General features: G+C 38.5%; 2 protein-coding genes across 3 annotated transcripts in view; both read left to right on the top strand.

Annotated features, from left to right (window-relative positions):
- Nucleotides 1-21,520, top strand: part of KDM7A (lysine demethylase 7A) — a 107,249-nt gene that overhangs the window by 29,560 nt on the left and 56,169 nt on the right. For both annotated transcript variants that reach the window (XM_069087349.1, XM_069087350.1), the window contains exon 3: nucleotides 3,378-3,495. In XM_069087349.1, coding sequence (XP_068943450.1) covers nucleotides 3,378-3,495 — 118 coding nt within the window. The remainder of the gene's footprint in view (nucleotides 1-3,377; nucleotides 3,496-21,520) is intronic.
- On the top strand, nucleotides 11,817-12,562 carry LOC138160664 (translationally-controlled tumor protein-like). Its single transcript, XM_069087348.1, has one exon. It carries the CDS (start codon nucleotides 11,837-11,839, stop codon nucleotides 12,353-12,355), a length of 519 nt encoding a protein of 172 aa, XP_068943449.1. The 5' UTR covers nucleotides 11,817-11,836; the 3' UTR covers nucleotides 12,356-12,562.

The following is a 21,520-nucleotide window of genomic DNA, read 5'->3' as shown; positions in this document are numbered from 1 at the left end:
AGACATCTCTGACATTTTATTTCTCATCTGGCTGCATTCATTTGGGACCTCTTTGAATTCTTTGGCAGCACCCATTTTAGACTTCTTTGACTTCCACCTTGCCCCTGTGCTGGATAATTGCCCCTGTTTCCCTTTCAGCTTTCTTTTGTGTGTTGTCTTCCCCCATTAGATTGTAAGTGCCTTGAGGGCAGGGTGTGTGTGTGTGTGTGTGTGTGTATGTGTGTATCCCCTGCACTTAGCAGAGTAAGTGGCACATGGTAGCACTACTATTGACAATTGCCAAATCTGATGGTCTTTTCTCAGTCTTAATCCTTTTCATCTAATTTGCTTCTCTTGATAATATTTACTACTCTCTGTTTACTGCCCTCTCCTCCTAGATACTTCAGTTTCCTTTTCTGGCTCACAATCCAATTACATCCATTAATTCTCATTGTTTCCCCAAAAGTTCTGTGTTGGACCTTCTCCTCTCTCTCTACTCTCTCTTGGTAACCTCCTTAGCTCCTCTGGGTTTAACTATCATCTGTATGCAAATGACTCCCAGGTCGTGTCCAGTCCCAATCTCTCCCCTGAGGTTCAGTCCTGTATGACCATTTTGCTTATTGGACATTCAAACAGTATGTCCCAGAGACATCCTTATGTCTAAAATAGAACTCAGTATCTTTTTTCCAAATCCTCCCCTCTTCCAAAGTTTCCTATTTCTCTCAAAGATATTGATATCCTTTGTATCTCAGTTTCATAATTTTGGTATCATCCTCAGCTCCTTACTCTCCTCAAGCCTCCTATCCAGTCAATTGCAAAATTTTGCCATTTCTACCCAACCCACATCTCTTGTATCTGGCTTCTCTCTACTCTCACAGCTACTACCTTAGTTCAGGCCCTCCTCAGCTTTCACTTTTATTATTGCAACTGCCTCCTGATTGGTCTACTTGTGTCAAGTCTCTCCTCAGTCCATTTAATTCTACATAATTTTACGTAAGCAATTTTCGTTTAGCACAGATACCATCATGTCATTCCTCTACTCAGCCAACCCCAGTGACTTTCTCTTGACTGTAGAATAAAATGTAAACTTCTTGTTTAGTTTTTAAAGCCTTATACAAGCTGCTACCAGCCTACCTTTCCAGCCACACTGGGTGTTCTCTCATCTCCTTCCCTCACCCCCTAATCTGTGATCCAGCCAAACTGACCCTCTCACTATTCTTCACATAAATTACATTTCCTATCTCTGTGCTTTATATTGGCTGGTTCCCATCCCTGGGAACATACTCTTTCCTTATCTTTGCCTCATAAAATATACCCCTCTTCCTCTCTTCCTTTAAGATGCAGCTCAGGTACTATCTTTTGTATTGACTTTTCTGATTCCTCCTATTGCACTCCTTTACAATCTTGTATTTCACTACACTCTGTGTGTGTATTTGTATGTATTAGTTTTCTATTTATGCTGTCTGTGTTTTTTATGCATACTTGTTGTTTCCCTCTCATTATAAGCTTATTGTGACTGTGATTGTAAGTAGAGACTGGTTCATTCTTTTTGTAACCTTATCACCAGCATACTAGTGATATCACCTGACCCATAGTATGTGCTTAATAAATGTTGATTAATTAAAAACTGTAGGCAGTGTGAAAACCAAGGATATCAATAAAATCTGTTTAAAATAATCAGTTACCAGTCAGTATCAACAACATGTTCTTTTACTCATAACATCTCTAAGTCATAGAAAACATTTAATTCAGTATAAGAATTATTTAAATATTAAGGATCTGGAGGGAACTTTCAAAGTTCTAGAGCTTTTTGATTTCCATGGTAGCCCCTCTGTCTTTCTTTTCCTCAGGTTCTGTCTTTCCCATTATGATATGGCATCTTCTTTCTCACCATTCCATGTGCAAAGATCAGTGCAACTGACCATTTATTTTGTAACAGTCCAGAAATTTCCAAGATCTAGCAGTATTTCCTTTATATAGAATCAGCTTTTACTCTGTTCTCCTTGCTTCTGCTCTCTTGATGAGTTAAAAGATTTTAGTTGTCCCATTGGGGAACTTCCCCTTTATTTCTTTTCTTGGTGTTGGTATATCCTTATTGTACCTAGCATTTTCTTATTGTTAGGTGCTATTCAGACGACATGGTGCCTAATTCACCTTTCAGCCTATAAGACAGTCTGCTTGGCAGCATTCGTCAAACTGAAACCAAAGCAGGATCTCTCTCCTTTTAAAAACTATATTCACTTGTAAATTGTGCTGTGACCCTTTTGAAGATTAGCATCTCAAAAGGCAGAAAGCAATGACATATGCTTGCAAAGATATTTACGTGGAAAATGTTCCGGTATAAAGTTCTCAAATAAGAGGAAATTCCAAATAGATGGTGATGACTCCAGGTGTTCCTCTTTGTAGAGGACAATACTGAATATTTTACACTCTAGGAGTAATTCCAGAATTTCCTCAGTAGCTCCATCTCTACTCTCTATGTCTTCAGCTTGCTGCTTTTATCTTTATTTATGTATGTATCCAACAGAATATTTGTGTTAAGGAAAGGTCGATTTTATATTTTTGAAAATAGGGAAATTTCATTGTAATTTGTTAATGTTTAGGAGAAAAATTAATTTCAAATTAACATGAAATTGTGGACCTTATTAATACTGAAAAAGGCAACTGAGAGAGCATCAACAACTACTGGTCTATATGCTTACTTTCCCATGTGTATAAAGTTTTTTATGAGAAACCTCTGCACACACAAAATACATCCTTACTGAGGGTATTACAAGGGATATTCCACAGGACTACATCATTCAGTTGACTAAAAGATGTAGAGAATGTAAGTGTCCATTGTGCTTATTGTTTGGTTATTTTTTTTTTGGCCTTTTTTTTGGGAGGGACATTTGGGGTTAAGTGACTTGCCCAAGGTCACACAGCTAGTTTTTGTGTTAAAGTGTCTGAGGTCGCATTTGAACTCAGGTCGTCCTGATTCCAGGGCCAGTGCTCTATTCACTGCGCCACCTAGCCACCCGTTTGGTTATTTTTTTTTTTATCATTTCACCAACAAATATTCATTAATTGTCAACTGTATGCCAGACATAATGATCAGATTTACAATTAAAGTCTTATTCTTGTGCCTTCAATGATCCTTGCTTCTTAAAAGCTATTGTAGTGGAGCCCAAACTCAGGCAAATTCTACTGATTTTAAAAAGTAAGAAGTTAATGATAAAGTATTTTTGGCTGGGGACCAGCTTAAAGTATGGTGAGTCTCATTTCTAGTAGACTGACCATTAGTTGATGCATTGTTTGGCCAAGGCAAGTCGTGAATGATCAGAAGATATATTTATTACATATCTGTTTGCTATTTGATTCTCAATTATAAAAAATATTTTTATTTTTAAAAATTCTAGTGAAAAAGAGGAGGAATTGGCACAGACATGACTACACAGAGAATGATGATGGTTCCAAACCAGTACAAGCTGGGACACGAACTTTTGTTAAGGAGTTACGTGCTCGGGTCTTCCCAAGGTATGCACTTTGTTCTGAACAAAAAATGATTAGGATTGTTTGGATGCTGTGTTTTTGTTTTCAGTTCCATTAACTAGTTATGGATGGGGTAGAGGTGTTCTTTGTAATACTTTTCATTTCTTCACTACCTGCATCTTTCCCTTTCTTTTGCTTTTCTTCCTTTTGTCTTTTATCTTGACATTATTTTTTAGAGTTACTTTCCCTTTTCTGTCTTACTTTATTAGTTCTCTTCTTTATATACTTTAGGAATGCTAGAAGCACCTAAATCTATCAGGCTTAGTGACCCCAAAGACCAAAAATATTGCTAAGCTTTGTTCTAGATGATGCTTTTTGTGTATCTGTTGGTGTTTTGAAGCTAGCCAGGTGGATTGGGCGTATCCTGAGGCTTGAGAGAGCCTGGTTACATTATTAAAATCATGATTAAAAATCTTCTATAGAATATGTCTGGCAAAACAGTTAGACTGCCCAGCTCCAGCATGATTACTCCAGTAAAAACTTGAAATTCACACCTAACCAAATAATTTTGATCATGAGGTTTAATAAGAAACTAGAGTTAAGTGACTTTTTCCACCCCAGACTTGCATGAGGTCATCCAGAGAACAGTAGGCAACAGGAAAAGGAGCTGCCAGCAAAGTTAGAGCCAGTCCAGGCAAACCAGCTGACTTTTCCACCGTAACAGTGGTTAGGAGATACATGAGACCTGCAAAGAAAGCTCTGGCCAGAGGCACCCAGAGTGTGCAAGCCCCTTGGAGGAGATTGTAGAAGTCTAGGGATTTGACAATAAATAGAACTTCACAGAGCAAATCCTTTTATTAGGGGGATTTGTTCTGTGAAGTTTGGATGCAAAGGGCTGCACTTGGGGACCTAGAGGGCCATATGTGGCCTCGAGGCTGCAGGTTCCTCAACCCTTTCCTAGGCTTACGGTCCTTCTGAGCTGAGCACTCTGTCCTGAGATACTGTAGAGAACCCTGAAGCTCCAGTGTTCTGAAATTCAAAGATCCAGAAGGACTGGAGGAGGCTGAATTGGGGTGTGGGGTGTGGCTAGGTTCTGATTTTTATGGAAACTCATGGGACTTTAAGAGTCAGACCAAGCCATGTATGGAACCCTGGGCCTGGTTCAGAGCCATAATTCAGGAACTAAATGTGGAGAAATGAATGAATCAAAGAAAGTACCAACTAGCATAAAAAATACTGGAAATCCGTAGGTCTCCCCTAAAAAAGGAGTAACTCTGTAACAACTGCAAATTCAAAGGGAAAAAATGAATTTTCTACAAGGGTTACATTGAACGCCTAGAAGAAATGAATCAAAAGATGAAACACAAAGAAGGAATGAAAAGGAGACTAAATGCCAAACAAATCAATGACTCTGTGGAACTGTAAGAAATACTAGAATAAAACTTAAAAGACTGCAAAAATAGAAGGAAATATATGTGCTATCAGAAATAACTGACCTGGAACACAGGGCAAGGAGAGAGAATTTAAGAATCACTGGACTGTGAAAACCATGATTCAAAAACAAAAAAAAAAAAAAACTGAACTAGGTTTTTACCTTTGTATCCCCAGAACTTAATGTAGTGTTGAGCATTTAATGAATTCTTGTTGACTTATTGACACTATAGTTAAAGAAATCACAAATTCCTATTGATATATAAAGATATTGAAGATATATAAAGATAGAAAAAAATCCCCCAATTGTTTCTAGAAATAAACCCCAAAAGGAAAAATTCTAGAAATGTTTTAGTCCAAATCCAGATCTTTGACTGCAAAGAAAAAAGATTGCAAGCATCTATAAAGAAGGAATTCAGGTATCAAGAACAGCAGTTTGGACCACACAAGACCTCTCAGCTTCTAAATAGAGAAGGAACTCTTGGAATACAGTCCATCAAAAGGCAAAAAGATAGAAGCTTATAACCAAGAATAACTTATCCAGCATAGCTAAACCTAAGTTTTTAGAGGAAAAAACCTGATCTTTAATAGAATAGGATTCTTCAAAACATTTCTGATGAAAAAACCGAAGTGGAGTGGGAACATAAAATACAAACACAAAGATATAGAAAAATCCCAGAAAGGTCAATTTATGTGAGCAATTGGAAGGGACTATATAATGATGATGATAATAATCTAACATTTATATAACTCTTTAAAGTTTGTAAAGTGCTTTACATATATTATGTCATTTTATCCTAACAACCTTAAGAAGTAGGTGCTATTATTCACATTTTACTGATGGGGAAACTTATGCTAAGGAAGGTTATGTAACTTGCATAGAGCCACACTGCTAGTACATGCCTGAGGCAGAGTTACTACTCAGATTTTCCTGACTCTAAGTCCAACACTCTGTCCACTGCACTAGTTGGAATGCTATCATTTTAATAGGAAGAGAAGAAACAAACAAGTGTTTCTTCAGAGCCTTAATATGTGCATTGTTAGGTGAGAAGACCTCATACCATAGATGTCTTCCATTTCCTGCTTAGTGCAGCATGTCTCTGAGGAAAAGCTGCTTAGGGTCAAGCTCGGTATTTTCCATATACTCCAAAGCAACCACTTCCATCTGTACCAGCACAAGGCATCTACCACCTCCTCTGCCAGATTAACTGGGATGTAGAGAACCTTCTGTGCAAAAAAAAAAAAAAGTCTCCCTTTGACTTCAGACCTCTCTGCTTGTCTTTTTTTTTTTTTTTTTGGCTTTTTGGAGGGCAATTGGGGTTAAATGACTTGCTCAAGGTCACACGGCTAGTTTTTGTGTTAAGTGTCTGAGGCCGGATTTGAACTCAGGTCCTCCTCCAGGGCCAGTGCTCTAGTCATTGCACCACCTAGCTGCCCCCTCTGCTTGTCTTTTGATGGTACAAGTGTGGGACCTTCCACTCAGCATTCTTATACCTGGTCGTATCCACCATCCCAGTGACTCTGAACTCCTGTAGGTCCTCATCCAAACCCCATAACCCCATTCCTTACCACCTACCACCTGATTCCTCTTTTCCATCCCCATCAATGCTCCCACCCCACAATTTCATCATAATTCCACATAACCCTTCTATTGTGCCCTCTAGAACGCCCATTACAATAGACAACAAACTTCCCTTCATTTTCAGTTTTCCCTCTCACACACCTACTAGCTGTTACTGAAACCTGACTTTGTACCTTCACTCAGTGCCCTGGGCTCACTGGTTGAAGTAGGGGAATTGGAATGCATCTTACTTCTGACTGCTATTTCCATGCCCTGCCCTTTCCTCCATCTCTTCCTTTGAGGTTTATATGATTCCTGTATACTACCTGATCAAAATCCTGGTAGCTGTATGTCTGCAGATCCCTAGGTCATTCCCCTTCCTTCCTCAGTGAGTTTGAGGCTTACAGTTTTTCTCTCCTTCCCAATTCCTGTCCTCGTACTAGCAGACTTCCATATACGTATTGATTCTTCCTCAAATACCCTAACTACTCGGTTCCTATTTATCTCCCATAGGCTACTCCTCCACTTCACTTCAGCCACACACAAAGACAGTCATACTCTTGATCTTGCCACCACCCATAAATGTACCACTTCCATGTTCAAGAATTGTGAAATCCCTTTGTCTGACCATAATCTACTGTCTCTCCCTCTATCTTCCCTTATATAACTACTCTTCATCCTCACCATGGCCTCCATTCTTTGACCCTTTCAGTTCTCTCCCAGGCTGTCTCTCCCGCACTAGTCATTCTCCTCTTCTCCACATCTTGATTCCTTGGTGAACCAATTCAACTATACACTCTCCTTTCTTGAATCCCTAGTCCCCTTATCAGATAGAAGGTTACACTCAGCCAATCGTCTTGGACCATTCCCACCATTCACTGCAGATGTGCTTACGTATATGCTGCTGAATGAAGGTGGAGAAAATTATGCAACTGTTCTGACTGGGTCCACTACAGATTTGTCATACAACCTCAACCAGGCTGTCAGTGCTATTTTATAGTCCTGGCATACTTCTCTTCACTCACTATTCCACTCTCTGCAGTGTCTCTTCCGAATCTTTTCTTTCCTTCTCAAGCCTCTCATGGCTCCCCCTACCCTGACTCTCTCAGCTGAGAATGGGGGCAGTTCACCATGAACTCCCATTTTTCCCCTCTTGCTTTTCTCCTATCACTCAGGTCTGCCTTCTGCCACTCTCTCCTCCTTTACCCCTCTCTCACATGATGAAATGGCATTACTCCTTACCAAGGCTAACCTCTCTTCTTGTTTGAGCATTCCCCTTCCATCCCATCTTTTTCAACAGATGGCCTTCCTATCATCCCCATTCTTTCACTTATACTCTATTTCTCCCTCTCTACTGGCTTATTTTCTACTGCCTACAAACATGTCCGTGTCTCCCCCATCCTGAAAAAACCCTCACTTGATGCTTCCATCTCCACTAACTGTTGTCACAGATCTCTTGCCCTTTGTAGCTAAACTCCTAGGAAAGGCCATCTAGAACAAATGTCTCTATTTTCTTTCCTCTCACTTTCTTCTTGACCCCTTGCAATCTGGATTCTAACCTTATTCCATTGAAACTACTCTATCCAAAGTTACTAATGTTCTCTTAGTTGCCAAAGCCGGTGACTTTTTCTCATTCCTTGTTCTCCTTGACCTCTTTGCTGCCTTTGACACTATTGATCACTCGCTCTTCCTTGAAATTCTCTTCTCTGTAGGTTTTCAGGGCACTACTCTTCTTGGTTCTCTATCTGACCTATTCTCTTAACTCCTTTGCTTGATCTTCTGGATCACACCCACTAACCATAGGTATCCCTCAGGCTTCTTTCCTGTGCCCTCGTCTCTTCTCCCTCTACACTGCTTCACCTGGTCATCTCAACAGCTCCCATGCATTTAATTGCCATCTTTATGTTGATAATTCTCAGATCTATCTTTCCTGCCCCAGTCTCTCCACTGACCTCCAGTCTCGCATCTCCAGTTGCCTTTCAGACATCTCAAACTGGCTATCCTAAACTCAGTATATCCAAAACAGAGCTCATTATTCCCCCCCCCCCCCCCTAAATCCCATATTTTACTTGAAGGCTATTACTGTAGAGGGCAACACCATCTTCCAGGTCCTTTAGACTCATGAAAGGAGTCATCCTGGATTCCTTACTCTCTCACCTCGTAAGTTGTTACCAAGGCCTGTTGATTTTACCTTTGCAGCATTTCTTGAATACACTCTCTTCTCTCCTGACACTGTCACCATTCTAGTGCAGGCCCTCATCATCTTATGCTTTAATTATTATAATAGCCTGCTGGTGGGTCTGCCTCCCTCAAATCTCTTCCACCTCCAGTCCATCCTTCCTTTAGCTTTGTTTTGTTCAGTTGCTTTTTAAGTCATGTCAGACTTTTTGTGACCTCATTTGGGGTTTTCTTGGTAAAGATACTGGAGTGGTTTGTCATTTCCTTCTCCAGTTCATTTTACACATGAGGTAACTGATTGTACCACCTCCATTTAGCTACTAAAGTGATTTTCCTAAAACACAGGTCTGATCATGTCATCTCCTACTCAGTAAACTCTAGTGGTTTCCTGTTTTCTCCAGCATCAAATATAAAATCCTCTCTTTGCTATCGAAAACCCTTTATAACTTATCCCCTTTTACCTTTCCAGCCTTCTTACACCTTACTCCCCCACATGTGCTCTGATCCAGTGATACTGACTGTTCCAAGAACAACACACTACATTTCTCAGCTCTGGGCATTTTCTCTGGCTGTCCCACATGCCTTGAATGCTCTCCTTCCTTTGCTCTGACTACTGACCTCCCTGGCTTCCTTTAAGTCCCAACTAAAATCCCATATTTTACTTGAAGTCTTCCCTCATCCCTCTTAATTCCAGTGCCTTTCCTATATGAATTATTTTTCATTTATCCTGTATGTAGCTTGCTTTTTATATATTTGTTTAAATGTTGTCTCCCTTATCATATGTAAGCTCCTGGAGGGCAGGGACTATCTTTTGCCTCTTTTTGAATCCCCAGTGCTTAGCACAGTGCCTATCATAGTCGGCATCTAATAAATGTTGGTTGATTGATTGATTGATATTGGTAGAGTTAATTAAGAAAAAACAAGAGGGCAGGGGGGTAGATTTGTCCAGTTAAACAAATGAATGAATCATTTATAAATACTTAATTATGTGCAATGCAGTATGCTAAGTAATGGGGATAAAAATAGAAAACTAAGATAACTTGTACTCTGAAGGAGTTCAGCATATATTTGGAAGGCTTCAGCAACAAGTCATTTAGAAACTTTCCATGGTTCTTAGGGTGTTTTGGCCAGGTAATACAACTTCTTAATGCCATTTTCACTGATAAAATCACAACAGATTTTGATATTCAGCCCTTTGGCAGCGCTAAGGACTTTGATGGCAAGAACTTTCTTTTCTAGGTCCTTAATAGATGTGACTGTAGCACTTCAAGGACAGTGACAAAGCTGTATTATTTCATGGATTATTTCCCAGGCCAGTGGATTGGAAGCATTGCTTTTCCAAAACTCTTGGGTTCAGGATCCTGAACTGTTGCCATCAGGGTTTGAGGAAAAATGGTTGTGAAGGTGGTGGTGGTTTGACTTGCCTGGCATGTACTACCTCCTGTCTTTCCCTTAGAATATGTTATTACTTCAATGAGGCTGGCTTGCCCAGCTCTGTGTGTGTCTCCTTCTCCAAAGAAGTTGTTTTTGTAGATGATCCTTGTGAGGCATGGGTTGGAGTCAGGACCAGTGGTCTGGAGTATACTGACACTCCCAGGGTTCTTTTGTTTATAGAAGAGGGAACAGACAGGAAGGTAGAAGGAGGAAGAATGGGTTGGAACTTGATACTTCTTTTATTTTTTTTTTTTGCTTTTTGGAGGGGTGAGGGCAGGGAAGTTGGGGTTAAGTGACTTGCCCAAGGTCACACAGCTGGTAAGTGTTAAGTGTCTGAGGTCGCATTTGAGCTCAGGTCCTTCTGACTCCAGGGCCGATGCTCTATTCACTGTGCCACGTAGCTGCTCCGAACTTGGTACTTCTTATAATTATGATGTTCATTGTAAGAAGAGCATACAAATATAGAGGAAGGAGGGGTGGGGGAAACAGGCATCAGATGAACCTCACTCTTCCTTATTTGAAATAGACAAGAGAGTTGAATATACATGCACACACCAACAGGTATAGGGGGGGAAAAAATCACATTCAATAGGGAAATAAGCTGGGATAGGGAGAAAGGGACTGTTTAAAAGGAAGGAAAATCCTGGAGAGAATAGCTGTAAGCAATACAGAATTCCTCTTTTTGATGTGAAGATTAAAAAAAGAGAAAAGCAAAAACCAGAAGCTAAGAGGATGTCCATATGATTACAATGGAATTTTATTCTTCCATGAGAAATTGTGAAAAAAAATATTTTGTTGAATTCTCAGTATTTAAAACTCATGCAGAATGAATTTAATAGAACAAGAACTATTTATATAAGGACAAAAACATTGTAAAGGAAAACAATTTTGAAAAATTTAAGAATTCTTGACCAAACCATTTTTTCTAGTGTTATTGGATGTTATCCTATTCCTGACTGAGGGGTAATGGACTCAAGTTGGAAAAATATACATCCATATTTGAACATGGCCGCTCTGTCCATTTTGTTTTTCAGTTGGGAGGAAGAAAGGTTTAGTATTAGTGACGTCCCCCCAAAAGAGGGCTATCAAAAACATTTTTTAAAATTCATTAACACAAATTTAGATAAATGACAATTTACAAAGGTACAAAATACCCAATTTAACAGGACAAAAAAATAGAGAATTTAAAGAACCCTATTTCAGAGGAGGAAATTGAATATAATATAAATGAAATTCCAAAGGGGGAAAAAACCTCTAGAACTAGATAGATTCACAAGTAAATTCTGTCAAACAGTCAAAGAACAATCAATTCCATTATTACATAAATTGTTTGCAAAATTAGCAAAAGAATGGATCCTACCAAATTCCTTCTATGATAGGAATGTAGCTTTAACAGGTAGAGTTAGAGTAGAAAAAGAAGACTTTAGATAAATATCCCTGGTGAACACTGATGGAGTATCTTAAAATAAATTTGACCAATTAGTCTAAAACCATATGCCACAAAGATTATACACTATGACCAGGTTGCAGTTATGTCAGGAATGAAGGGTTGGTTTAACATTAGGAAAACTAATAAACTCAGTTGACTATATTAATTACAAAATGAACAAAATCATATGATTATATTGATTTAGAGAAGCTTTTGATGGAATGCAGCATCCATTTCTGTTAAAAAAGCAACAAAAAGGCTTTTCCGCCCTCTCCCCCCCCCCCCCCCCAAGCGCCGCTCCGGCTACATCACGCTGACACCGAGCTCCGGGCCCCTGCAGTGCTAGCGCCGCCATGATCATCTACCGGGACCTCATCAGCCATGATGAGATGTTCTCCGACATTTACAAGATCCAGGAGATCGCGAATGGGCTGTGCCTGGAGGCGGAGGGGAAAATGGTCAGTAGGACAGAGGGTACCATTGATGATTCACTCATTGGTGGGAATGCCTCTGCTGGAGGTCCTGAGGGTGAAGGAACAGATGCCACTGTAATCACTGGAGTTGACATAGTAATAAGCCATCATCTTCAAGAAACTAGTTTCACAAAAGAATCCTACAAAAAGTACATCAAAGACTATATGAAATCAATCAAAGGCAGACTTGAAGAACACAAGCCAGATAGAATAAAACCTTTTATGACAGGAGCTGCAGAACAGATCAAACACATCCTTGCTAATTTTAAAAACTATCAGTTCTTCATAGGCGAAAATGTGAATCCAGATGGCATGGTGGCTCTCTTGGACTTCCGTGAGGATGGTATGACTCCATATATGATTTTCTTTAAGGATGGTTTAGAAATGGAGAAATGTTAACAAATTCAGCTGATTATTTTGAATCACCTGTCATCGTAACTGGCTGCTGCTTTTTGTCATCTACACAACACCAGGACGTGGACAAACTTGGACTGATGTCATCTTGAGCTTTATTCATTTATTTTTGACCTTGATTTATTTGGAGTGGAGGCATTGTTTTTAAAAACATGTCATGTAGGTTGTCTAAAATAAAACGCATTTAAACCGCCCCCCCCCCAAAAGCAACAAAATGGGCAGCTAGGTGGCACAGTGAATAGAGCATGGGCCCTGGAGTCAGGAGGACCAGAGTTCAAATCCAGCCTCAGACACTTAATAGTTACTAGCTGTATGACCTTGGGCAAGTCATTTAACCCCAATAGACCTGCCTTCCCCCTCCAAAAAGCAAAAAACCAAAACAAACAAAAAGCAAAACCAGAAAACATTGGAATAAATGGCCCACTCCTTAAAATTTTAAATTTCATATGTCTGAAACCAGGAGCTACTATTATAAGTAGTAGAGATAAACTAGAATCCCTTCCAACAAAATCAGGAATAAAATAAGATTGTCCATTGTCACTGCTTCTGTTTGACATAGTGCTAGAAATGCTGGCTATAGCAATGACAGGAAAAAAATTGAGAGAACAAGCAAAGGTAAAGGAGAAGCAAAATTATCACTTTTTATTATGATATGATTGTGTTTTTACCGCTAAAGAGCCAACCAGAAATTTCTTTGAATGTGACTTCTGCTTCAGAGACAGATGGTGCAGTGGATAAAAGCACAGGCCCTAAATTCAGGAAGATCAAAATTCAGATCAGGCTTCAGACACTTCTAGCTTTATGGTCCTGGGGTAGTCATTTAATCTTTGTCTGCCTGAGTTTCCTCAATGGAGGAAAATAAGGATGATAATAGCATCTACCTTTGAGGGTTGTTGTGATCAATAAGATAAAATTTTTAAGAGATTAGCATAGTGCTTGGTACATAATAGATACTTAATAAATGTTTGTTTCTTTCATCCATCAGCTTACAAGATATAAAATTAATATACCCAAATCATTACCATGTCTGTATTATAGCAGTAAAGCACAGCAGGAAGATATAGAAAGAAAAATCCATTTAAAATAACTAAAGATTGTATAAAATAATGAGTCCACTAATGTATACATAAAAGCTATTTGAATATAGCTACAAACCACTGTTTACAGAAACACAGATCTAAATAATCAGAAAAATATTCATTGTTTGTGGGTAGAGTCAATATTAATACAAATGACAGTACTAACTAAATTAATTTACTTATTCAATGCCAGGGCAATCAAACTTCCAGAAGATTATTCTACATACTAGAAAAATAATAATGAGTCACATGGAAGCAAAAAAGGTCAGGAATCTCAAGAGAAATAATTAAGGGGGCGGTTAGGTGGCGCAGTGAGTAGAGCACCGGCCCTGGAGTCAGGAGGAGCTGAGTTCAAATGTGGCCTTAGACATGTAACACAAAACTAGCCATGTGACCTTGGGCAAGTCACTTAACCCCAATTGCCCTGCAGAAAGAAAGAAAGAAAGAAAGAGAAAGAAAGGAAGAAAGAAAGAATTAAAAGAGGGGAGCAATGAAGGGGGCCTCAAAGTGCCAGATCTCAAATGATACTATACAGCAATAATTTTTTTCCCTTTTTAAAAAAAGTGTTTTATTTTTTTCCAATTACATATAAAGACAAATTTCAACATTCATTTTCTGAAAGATTTTCAGTTCCAATTTTTTCTCCTCCCCCTTTCCAAGACAGAGGGCAATCTGATATAGACTATACATGTGCAATCATGTAAAATATATTTCCACATTAGTCATGTTGTGAAAGAAGAAACAGAAGAAAGGGAAGAAATCATGAAAAAAAAAGTGAAAATAATACTTTTTGATCTGCATTCAGACTCTGTCTGTTCTTTCTCTGGATGTGGATAACATTTTCCATCATGAGTCTTTTGGAAATGTCTTCAATCACTGTATTGCTGAGAAGAACTAAGCTGATGATTGCACATTGTTACTGTTACTGTGTACAATGTTTTCTTGGTTCTGTTCACTTCACTCACCATCAGTTCATATAAGTCTTTCCAGGTTTTCTAAAATCTGCCTGTTCATCTTTTCTTATAGCACAACAGTATTATGTTACATTCCTGTACCACAACTTGTTCAGCCACTCACCAGTTGATGAGCATCCCCTTACTTTCTAATTCTTTGTCACCACAAAAAGAGCTGCTATCAGTATTTTGTACATGTAGGTCCTTTTCCCCTTTGAAATGATCTCTTTGGGATACAGATCTAGAAGTGATATCGCTGGATCAAAGGATATGCACAGCTTGATTTCCCTTTGGGGATAGTTCACATTGTTCTCTGGAATGGTCGAATCACTTCATAACTGCACCAACAGTGCATTAGTGTCCCAATTTTCCCACATCTTCTCCAACATCTATCAGTTTCGTTTTCTTTTATATTAGCCAATCTGATAGGTGTGAGGTGGTACCTCAGAGTTGTTTTAATTTGCATTTTTCCAATCAGTAGTGAGTTAAAGCATTTTGTCATTTGAATATAGAAAACTTTGATTTCTTCATATGAAAACTACTTGTTCATATCCTTTGACCATTTATCAATTGGGGAATAACTTGTATTCTTAGAAATTTGACTCAGTTCTCTATTTTTGAGAAATAAGGCTTTTATCAGAGACATTTGCTGTTAAAAAAAAAAACTTTCCCAGTTTTCTCCTTTCCTTCTAATAGTTGTTGCATTGGTTTTGTTTGTGTAAAACCTTTTAAATTTAATATAATAAAAATTTTCTATTTTGCATTTTGTAATGCTCTCTAAGTCATATTTGATCATAAATTCTTTTCTATAGATCTGACAGGTTAACTATTCCTTGCTCTCCTAATTTGCTTATGGTATTACCCTTTATTTCTAAATCATGTATCCATTTTGACCTTACCTTGGAATACAGTGTGAGATGTTGGTCTGCCTAGTTTCTGCCATACTATTTTCCAGTTTTCTCAGCAGTTTGTTGTCAGATAGTGAGTTCTTATTCTAGAAGCTGGAGTCTGGGTTTATCAAACAATACATTACTATCGTGTCTTGTGTACCTAATCTATTCCTCTGATTCACTACTCTTATTTTTTAGCCAGTACCAAGTAGTTTTGATGATTGCAAAGCAGTAATTTTCAAACCAATTTGGTGGTAATTAAAAAAAATAGACCAATGGAACAGATTAGGTGTATAATATATAAAAGCAAATAAATCTAGTACCTTAGTATACAGTTGTAGCAGCAAGCACCCCAAGCGTCCTCAGGGTTTGCTGCCAATACAGGTTCTTGGATCTGCTTTGATAAAGGAAAGCAACTCAAAATGGGTTAACAAGCTTACTTTAATCAGTCAAACATATATTGTTTACCTTGTTCAGGGGAAAAAGGTCAGCACCCTGAACTTCAAAGTATACAGGCAGAATTATCAAGACAGAAACAGATCAAGTAGACAGATTTCCAAACTGTCCAACCATTACATCCATACCAAATCAACATCTGGGTTTTTCAAGGGGGGGGGGCTCCGGACAACGGCTTCCCAGAATCCATATCAAATCACAGAACACTTCTCAAAGTGAGCCCCCAAAACAAAGCTACACATCAGGGCTTATATAGCCTTCTTCTTGGCTCAGAGAATGTAACAACCTTATTGACCCACTGGCGGATCAAGAAGTATCTACTGAAAAACAAGCCTCCCACCCCAGGCTCCTGGTGCACTTTAGCCTAGGGGCAGGGAAGATCTTTCAGTTTGCATTTCCATTACAACAGTAAATATAAACATCTCAGCTACTAGGATAAGGATGCACTATTTGACAAAAACTATTGGGAAAATTGCAGAACAGTATGAAAGAGATTAGATTTAGACCTCACACCTTGTACCAGGATAATCTCCTAATGGATATGTGATATGAATATAAATTGTCACATCATAAACAAATTATGAAAACGTGGAAAAATTATCAGAGCTGTGGATAGAAGAAAATCTCACGACTGAACAAGGGATAAAGATTATCATAGAAAAAAATCATTTTTGTTACATAAAATTCAAAAATTTTTTGCCTAAATATTCAATAAAACTTAATATTAAAAGGGAAAGAGTTAACTGAGGAAAAATCATTGTGGCAAGTTTCTTTGATAAAAGTCTCATTTCTAAGATATATAAGGAACTGTTTCAGATTTATAAGAATTTTTTAAAAGAATAAGAATCATTCCTCAATTGATAAATGGTCTAAAGCTGTGAACAGACAATTTACAAGGGAAGAAATCCAAGCTCTCTATAGTCATAGGAAAATATGCTCCAAATCACTACAAATTAGAGAAGTTCAGATTAAAGCAATTCTGAGATTCTACTTCATACTCATTAGATGAGTAAAGATGACCACCAAAAAAAAGGCAAACGATAGGTATGGGAAAGGATGCAGGAAAACAGGCACCTTGATGCCCTGTCCATGGACCTGTGAATGAACAACCATTCTGAAAAGCAGTTTGAATTTATGCATAGAAAGTGACTAAACAGTGCATGCCTTTTAATGCAGTTTATATTACAACTGTCTATACCCCCCAATGATCTATAATGTGATAAAGAATGAAATAAGCAGAAGAACCAGGTGAACAACTTATACAGTTTTAACAGCTTTAACAAGCAACTTTGAAAGCTGTCATACATGATTCCCGCTGAGGACTGATAATAAAATATACTATCTACGGCTTCACAGAGAGGTGATATATTTTGAATACAGAATGAGACATTTTTGCAAACAAGCAAGGAGAGGATTTGTTTTGCTTGACTATAAATATTTATTACAGGAAATTTGTTTTTCTTTGCTCTTTTTCTCAATATGGTGAGAGGTTGGGAGGGAGATAAAAGATTTGTCAGTTAAAATTTCTTTTTTTTTTTAAATTTTAAATTTGTTTATTTTTAGTTTTCAACATTCATTTCCACAATATTTTGAGTTACAAATCTTCTCCCCATCTTTCCTCTACCCCCCACCCCAAAATAGTGATCCTGCTGAATACCCTTCCCCGAATCTGCTCTCTCTTATATCCTCCCCCATTCCTGCCTCTGACTTTCTAGTAGGGCAAGATGGATTTCTATACCCAGTGCCTGTATATCTTATTTCCCAGTTGCGTGTAAAAAACAATTTTAAAAAAATGTTTGTTTTTAAAACTTTGATTTCCAGATTGTTTCCCTTCATCCCTTGTCACCCACCCCTACTGGGAAGATAAGTGATTCAATATAGGTTGTACATGTGTAGTTACACAAAACGTTTCCATAGTAGATTTATTGTGAAAGACTAACTACATTTCCCTCCATCCTATCTCACCTCCCACTTATTCTGTTTTCTACTTTGACCCTGTCCCTTTTCAAAAGTGTGTGCTTCTAACTACCCTTCCCCCAATCTGCCCTCCCTTCTTTCATCATCCCTTTTATCCCCTTCCTTCCTGCTTTCCTGTAGGGTAAGGTACCCAATTGAACGTGTATGTTATTCCCTCCTTTAGCCAAATTCAATGAGAGTAAGGTTGACCCATTCCCTTTTGCCTTCCTGTTCTTTCCCTCCATTGTAACAGTTTTCTTTTGCCTCTATGAGATAATTTACCCTAATCTATCTCCCTTTTTCCTTCTCCCAATATATTCCTCTCACCTCTTAATTTTATTTTTAAGATATTATCCCTTTATATTCAACCCATCCTGTGCCCTTTGTATACATGTACACGCATATGCACACACTCATATATATTTATACACACATACACCCTTCCATACATACATATATATGTATGCATACACATATATTCCCTTCAGCTATCCTCATATTGAGAAAAGTCTCAATGAGTTACAATTATTGTTTTCCATGTAGGAATGTAAATAGTTCAACTTTAATAAGTTCCTTATGATTTCTTTTTCCTGTTTACTTTCTCATGATTCTCTTTCTTCTTGTAATTGAAAGTCAAATTTTCTGTTCAGCTCTGTTTTTTTCATCAAGAATGCCTGAAAATCCTCTATTTCATTGAATGACCATACTTTCTCCTGAACTATTTTACTCAGTTTTGCTGGGTAGGTGATTCTTGGTTTTAATCCTAGCTCCTTTGACTTCTGGAATATCATATTCCAAGCCCTTTGATCCCTTAATGTAGAAGCTGCTAGATCTTGTGTATTCCTGGATCTGGAATTTGGCTATGATATTCCTAGGAGTTTTCTTTTTGGGATCTTTTTAAAGAAGTAATAGGTAAATTCTTTCCATTTCTATTTTTCCCTCTGGTTCTAGAATATCAGGATAATTTTCCTGGAGAATTTCTTGAAGGATGATTTCTAGGTTCTCTTTTTGATCATGGCTTTCAGGTAGTCCAATAATTTTTAATTGATCTCTCCTGGATCTATTTTCCAGGTCAATGGTTTTTCCAATGAGATATTTCACATTGCCTTCTATTTTTTCATTTGTTTGAATCTGTTTTATAGTATCTTGATTTTGAATAAAGTCATTAGCTTCAATTTGCTCCAGTCTAATTTTGAAGGAATTATTCTCTTCAGTGAGTTTTTGAAATTCCTTTTCTATCTGGCAAATTAGACTTTTTAAGGAATTCTTCTCCCCATTGGCTTTTTGGGCCTCTTTTGCCATTTGAGTTAGTCTGTTTTTTAAGGTGTTATTTTCTTCAGTGTTTTTTGGGTCTCCTTTAGCAGGCTATTGACTTTTCATGATTTCTTTGCATCATTCTCACTTCTCTTCCCAATTTTTCCTCCACTTCTCTTACTTGATTTTCAAAATTCTTCTTGAGCTCCTCCATGGCCTGTAAGCAGCTCATCTTTTTCTTGGAAGCTTTTGATGCAGGAATTCTGACTTTGTTGTCTTCCTCCTGTTCCATGCTTTGATCCTTTTTGTCCCCAAAAAAGGATTCTTTGGGCTAATAGTGCTTCCTCTGCTTGCTCATCTTGCCCAGCCAATTACTTGACTTTTGAGCTCTTTGCCATGATAGAACTCTGCTTACAGAATGGAGAGAATTTTGTCCCAAATCTCTGGGGTTTTTGCCAGTCAGAGGTCCAAGAAGGGCGCCCTCTCTACAGCCACCACACTGGCACATTGGCATTTCTCACCCTAGGACCACCCCCAAGACAGCAACCCACATCCAAACAGGTTAAAGCAAGAGTGATTACCCTCAGAATGGTTGCTTGGTCCCCTTATGATCTGTAGGCCATGAGCTCTGGAGGCAGCCACATGACCCACCACCTCTTGCCCTGGGGGGCAGGGGCCGGACAGCCTACCCTTAAGTCACCTAATTCCAGGAGAGTTCTCCACTGACCTTTTTTTCTTTTTCATGGTTATGGGTTGAGAAGTCTGGAAACCACCACAGCTGCTGGTGATTCACTCTCCTGAAGTCTGCTCTAGCTGCTGCTGGTTGGGGGCCACCCTCGGGCCAGAACTGCATGGCTTTGCTCCTTGGGACTGCCCTTGGCTTCCAAAGCACTGTGATAGACCCTTCCTGTTGGCCTGCCAGGCTGCCTTCAGCAGGAGATTTGTTTCTCTCTGTCACTTTGTCAGCTCTGTAGCTCTAAAATTTGTTTAGTCTTTTTTTTGCATGTATTGGAAGTGATTGGAGCCAGAGCTGTCATCTTGACTCCACCCTCTAAAATTTCTTTAAAAAACAGGTGTGCGGGGTGGGGGTGATGCTACTGCTGCTGCTATGAATGTGTAATGTTACACACACTTTCATTTCTAGATATCATATCAGTTTTACTTCAATGTTTTGTTATAAGACCATTCAGTGTAGGGGAAATCTGTAAATGTTTATAATATGAAATCAAAACATCAATATGACTTTTAAGTTAATTTTTAAAATTTAAATTGAAAATTGGAAAATTAAAAATTTAAATTTAAGGGGTGGCCAGGGAGCACAGCGAGTAAGAGCACCAGCCCCAGAGTCAGGATGACCTGGGATCGAATTTGGGCTCAGACACTTAGCACCCACCCAGAAACACCTGGCCATGTAACCTTGAGCAAGTTACTTAACCCCAATTGCTTAAAAAAAATTTTTTTTTAAGACTTGAAATATGTTGGAATGCCTTTCCTAGTTACCCTCTCACTACTTTATCTTTTCCCCTGACCTGCCCCTCTGATACTATATTGATATTTTTGTTGTTGTTTGCTTTAGAATTTGAAGCAACTTTGGTGTGCCCCATTGGTTCTTGCCATTGGCAATAGGACAGTTTCCACGGCAACAAGTCCTTTGGCCCCAGTTGCTGCAGCCTTTGTGGTGATAGGGAAGGGGGGGAGTGGCCCAGAGAGTTTGATGACTGGTTTCTTCATGGTTCTTCTGAGTCGAGTGTGGGGACCCTGTGGGAACTTGTTGCCTTTTCTGTGCAGTGGACAGACAAGTGACTCCAGAGCCACTGTCTCCCCAGCTCAAAGGAATTGGTACCCTGAGGCTTTCACTTATACTCGTTGGACTTTTTCTATTTGGGGGTTCAGTAAATTGTTTAAACCTTTAAAAATTTAAATTCTAAAAAATTTTAAAAATTAAAATGTATGTACTTTTTAAAAGAAAACATGAAATGGAGCTTAGAATTTCATATAAAGTCTTTTTTAATATTTTGGTTATGCTCTTTTTTGATGTTTGAGTTCAGAATAGAAGAATTAAACGTGATAAAACTTATTTTGCTAATGTAAATAATTCACTGTTCTCATGACCTGGTACATTTACTTAAAGGTTACAGAAGAGCATATTAACATTCAAATATGGCATATATTTATTAGTGTAATAAATTTGTGTCAATATCTTGTATGTACCATGTCTGCTACTGTATGTTCTGGGTTTTGTTACCACAGCTTTTGCTATTTGTTCATTATCCTCAGCATTCTTATCTTTCCCATTCCAGTAACAGAGTGGTCTCTGAAATGGAGATTCTGGTCTAACACTATATAGTATGTGATTTTCATTTGAAGAGTGAGAAGATGGGTCACATTCTCCACATTCTAGTTATAGGGCTTATTTCCATCCCAGCTGTACTTACTTTTTCCGTCCCTTCCTTTTGTTGTGCAAGTTCCCAAATTCTCAGATGAAATGTTGGCCCCTCTGGACAATTATAACCACCGTAAGGCTCTAGGTAGTGGCTTTGGGGAAAGACTATGAAGTGCAAG

The sequence above is a fragment of the Petaurus breviceps genome, unplaced genomic scaffold, assembly GCF_028583685.1.
Source record: "Petaurus breviceps papuanus isolate PSGF00001 unplaced genomic scaffold, PetGlider_PUasm1.0 181, whole genome shotgun sequence".
Lineage (NCBI taxonomy): Eukaryota > Metazoa > Chordata > Mammalia > Diprotodontia > Petauridae > Petaurus > Petaurus breviceps.
Note: the sequence above shows the minus strand (reverse complement) of the source record. Positions and strands in the feature narration are given on the sequence as shown.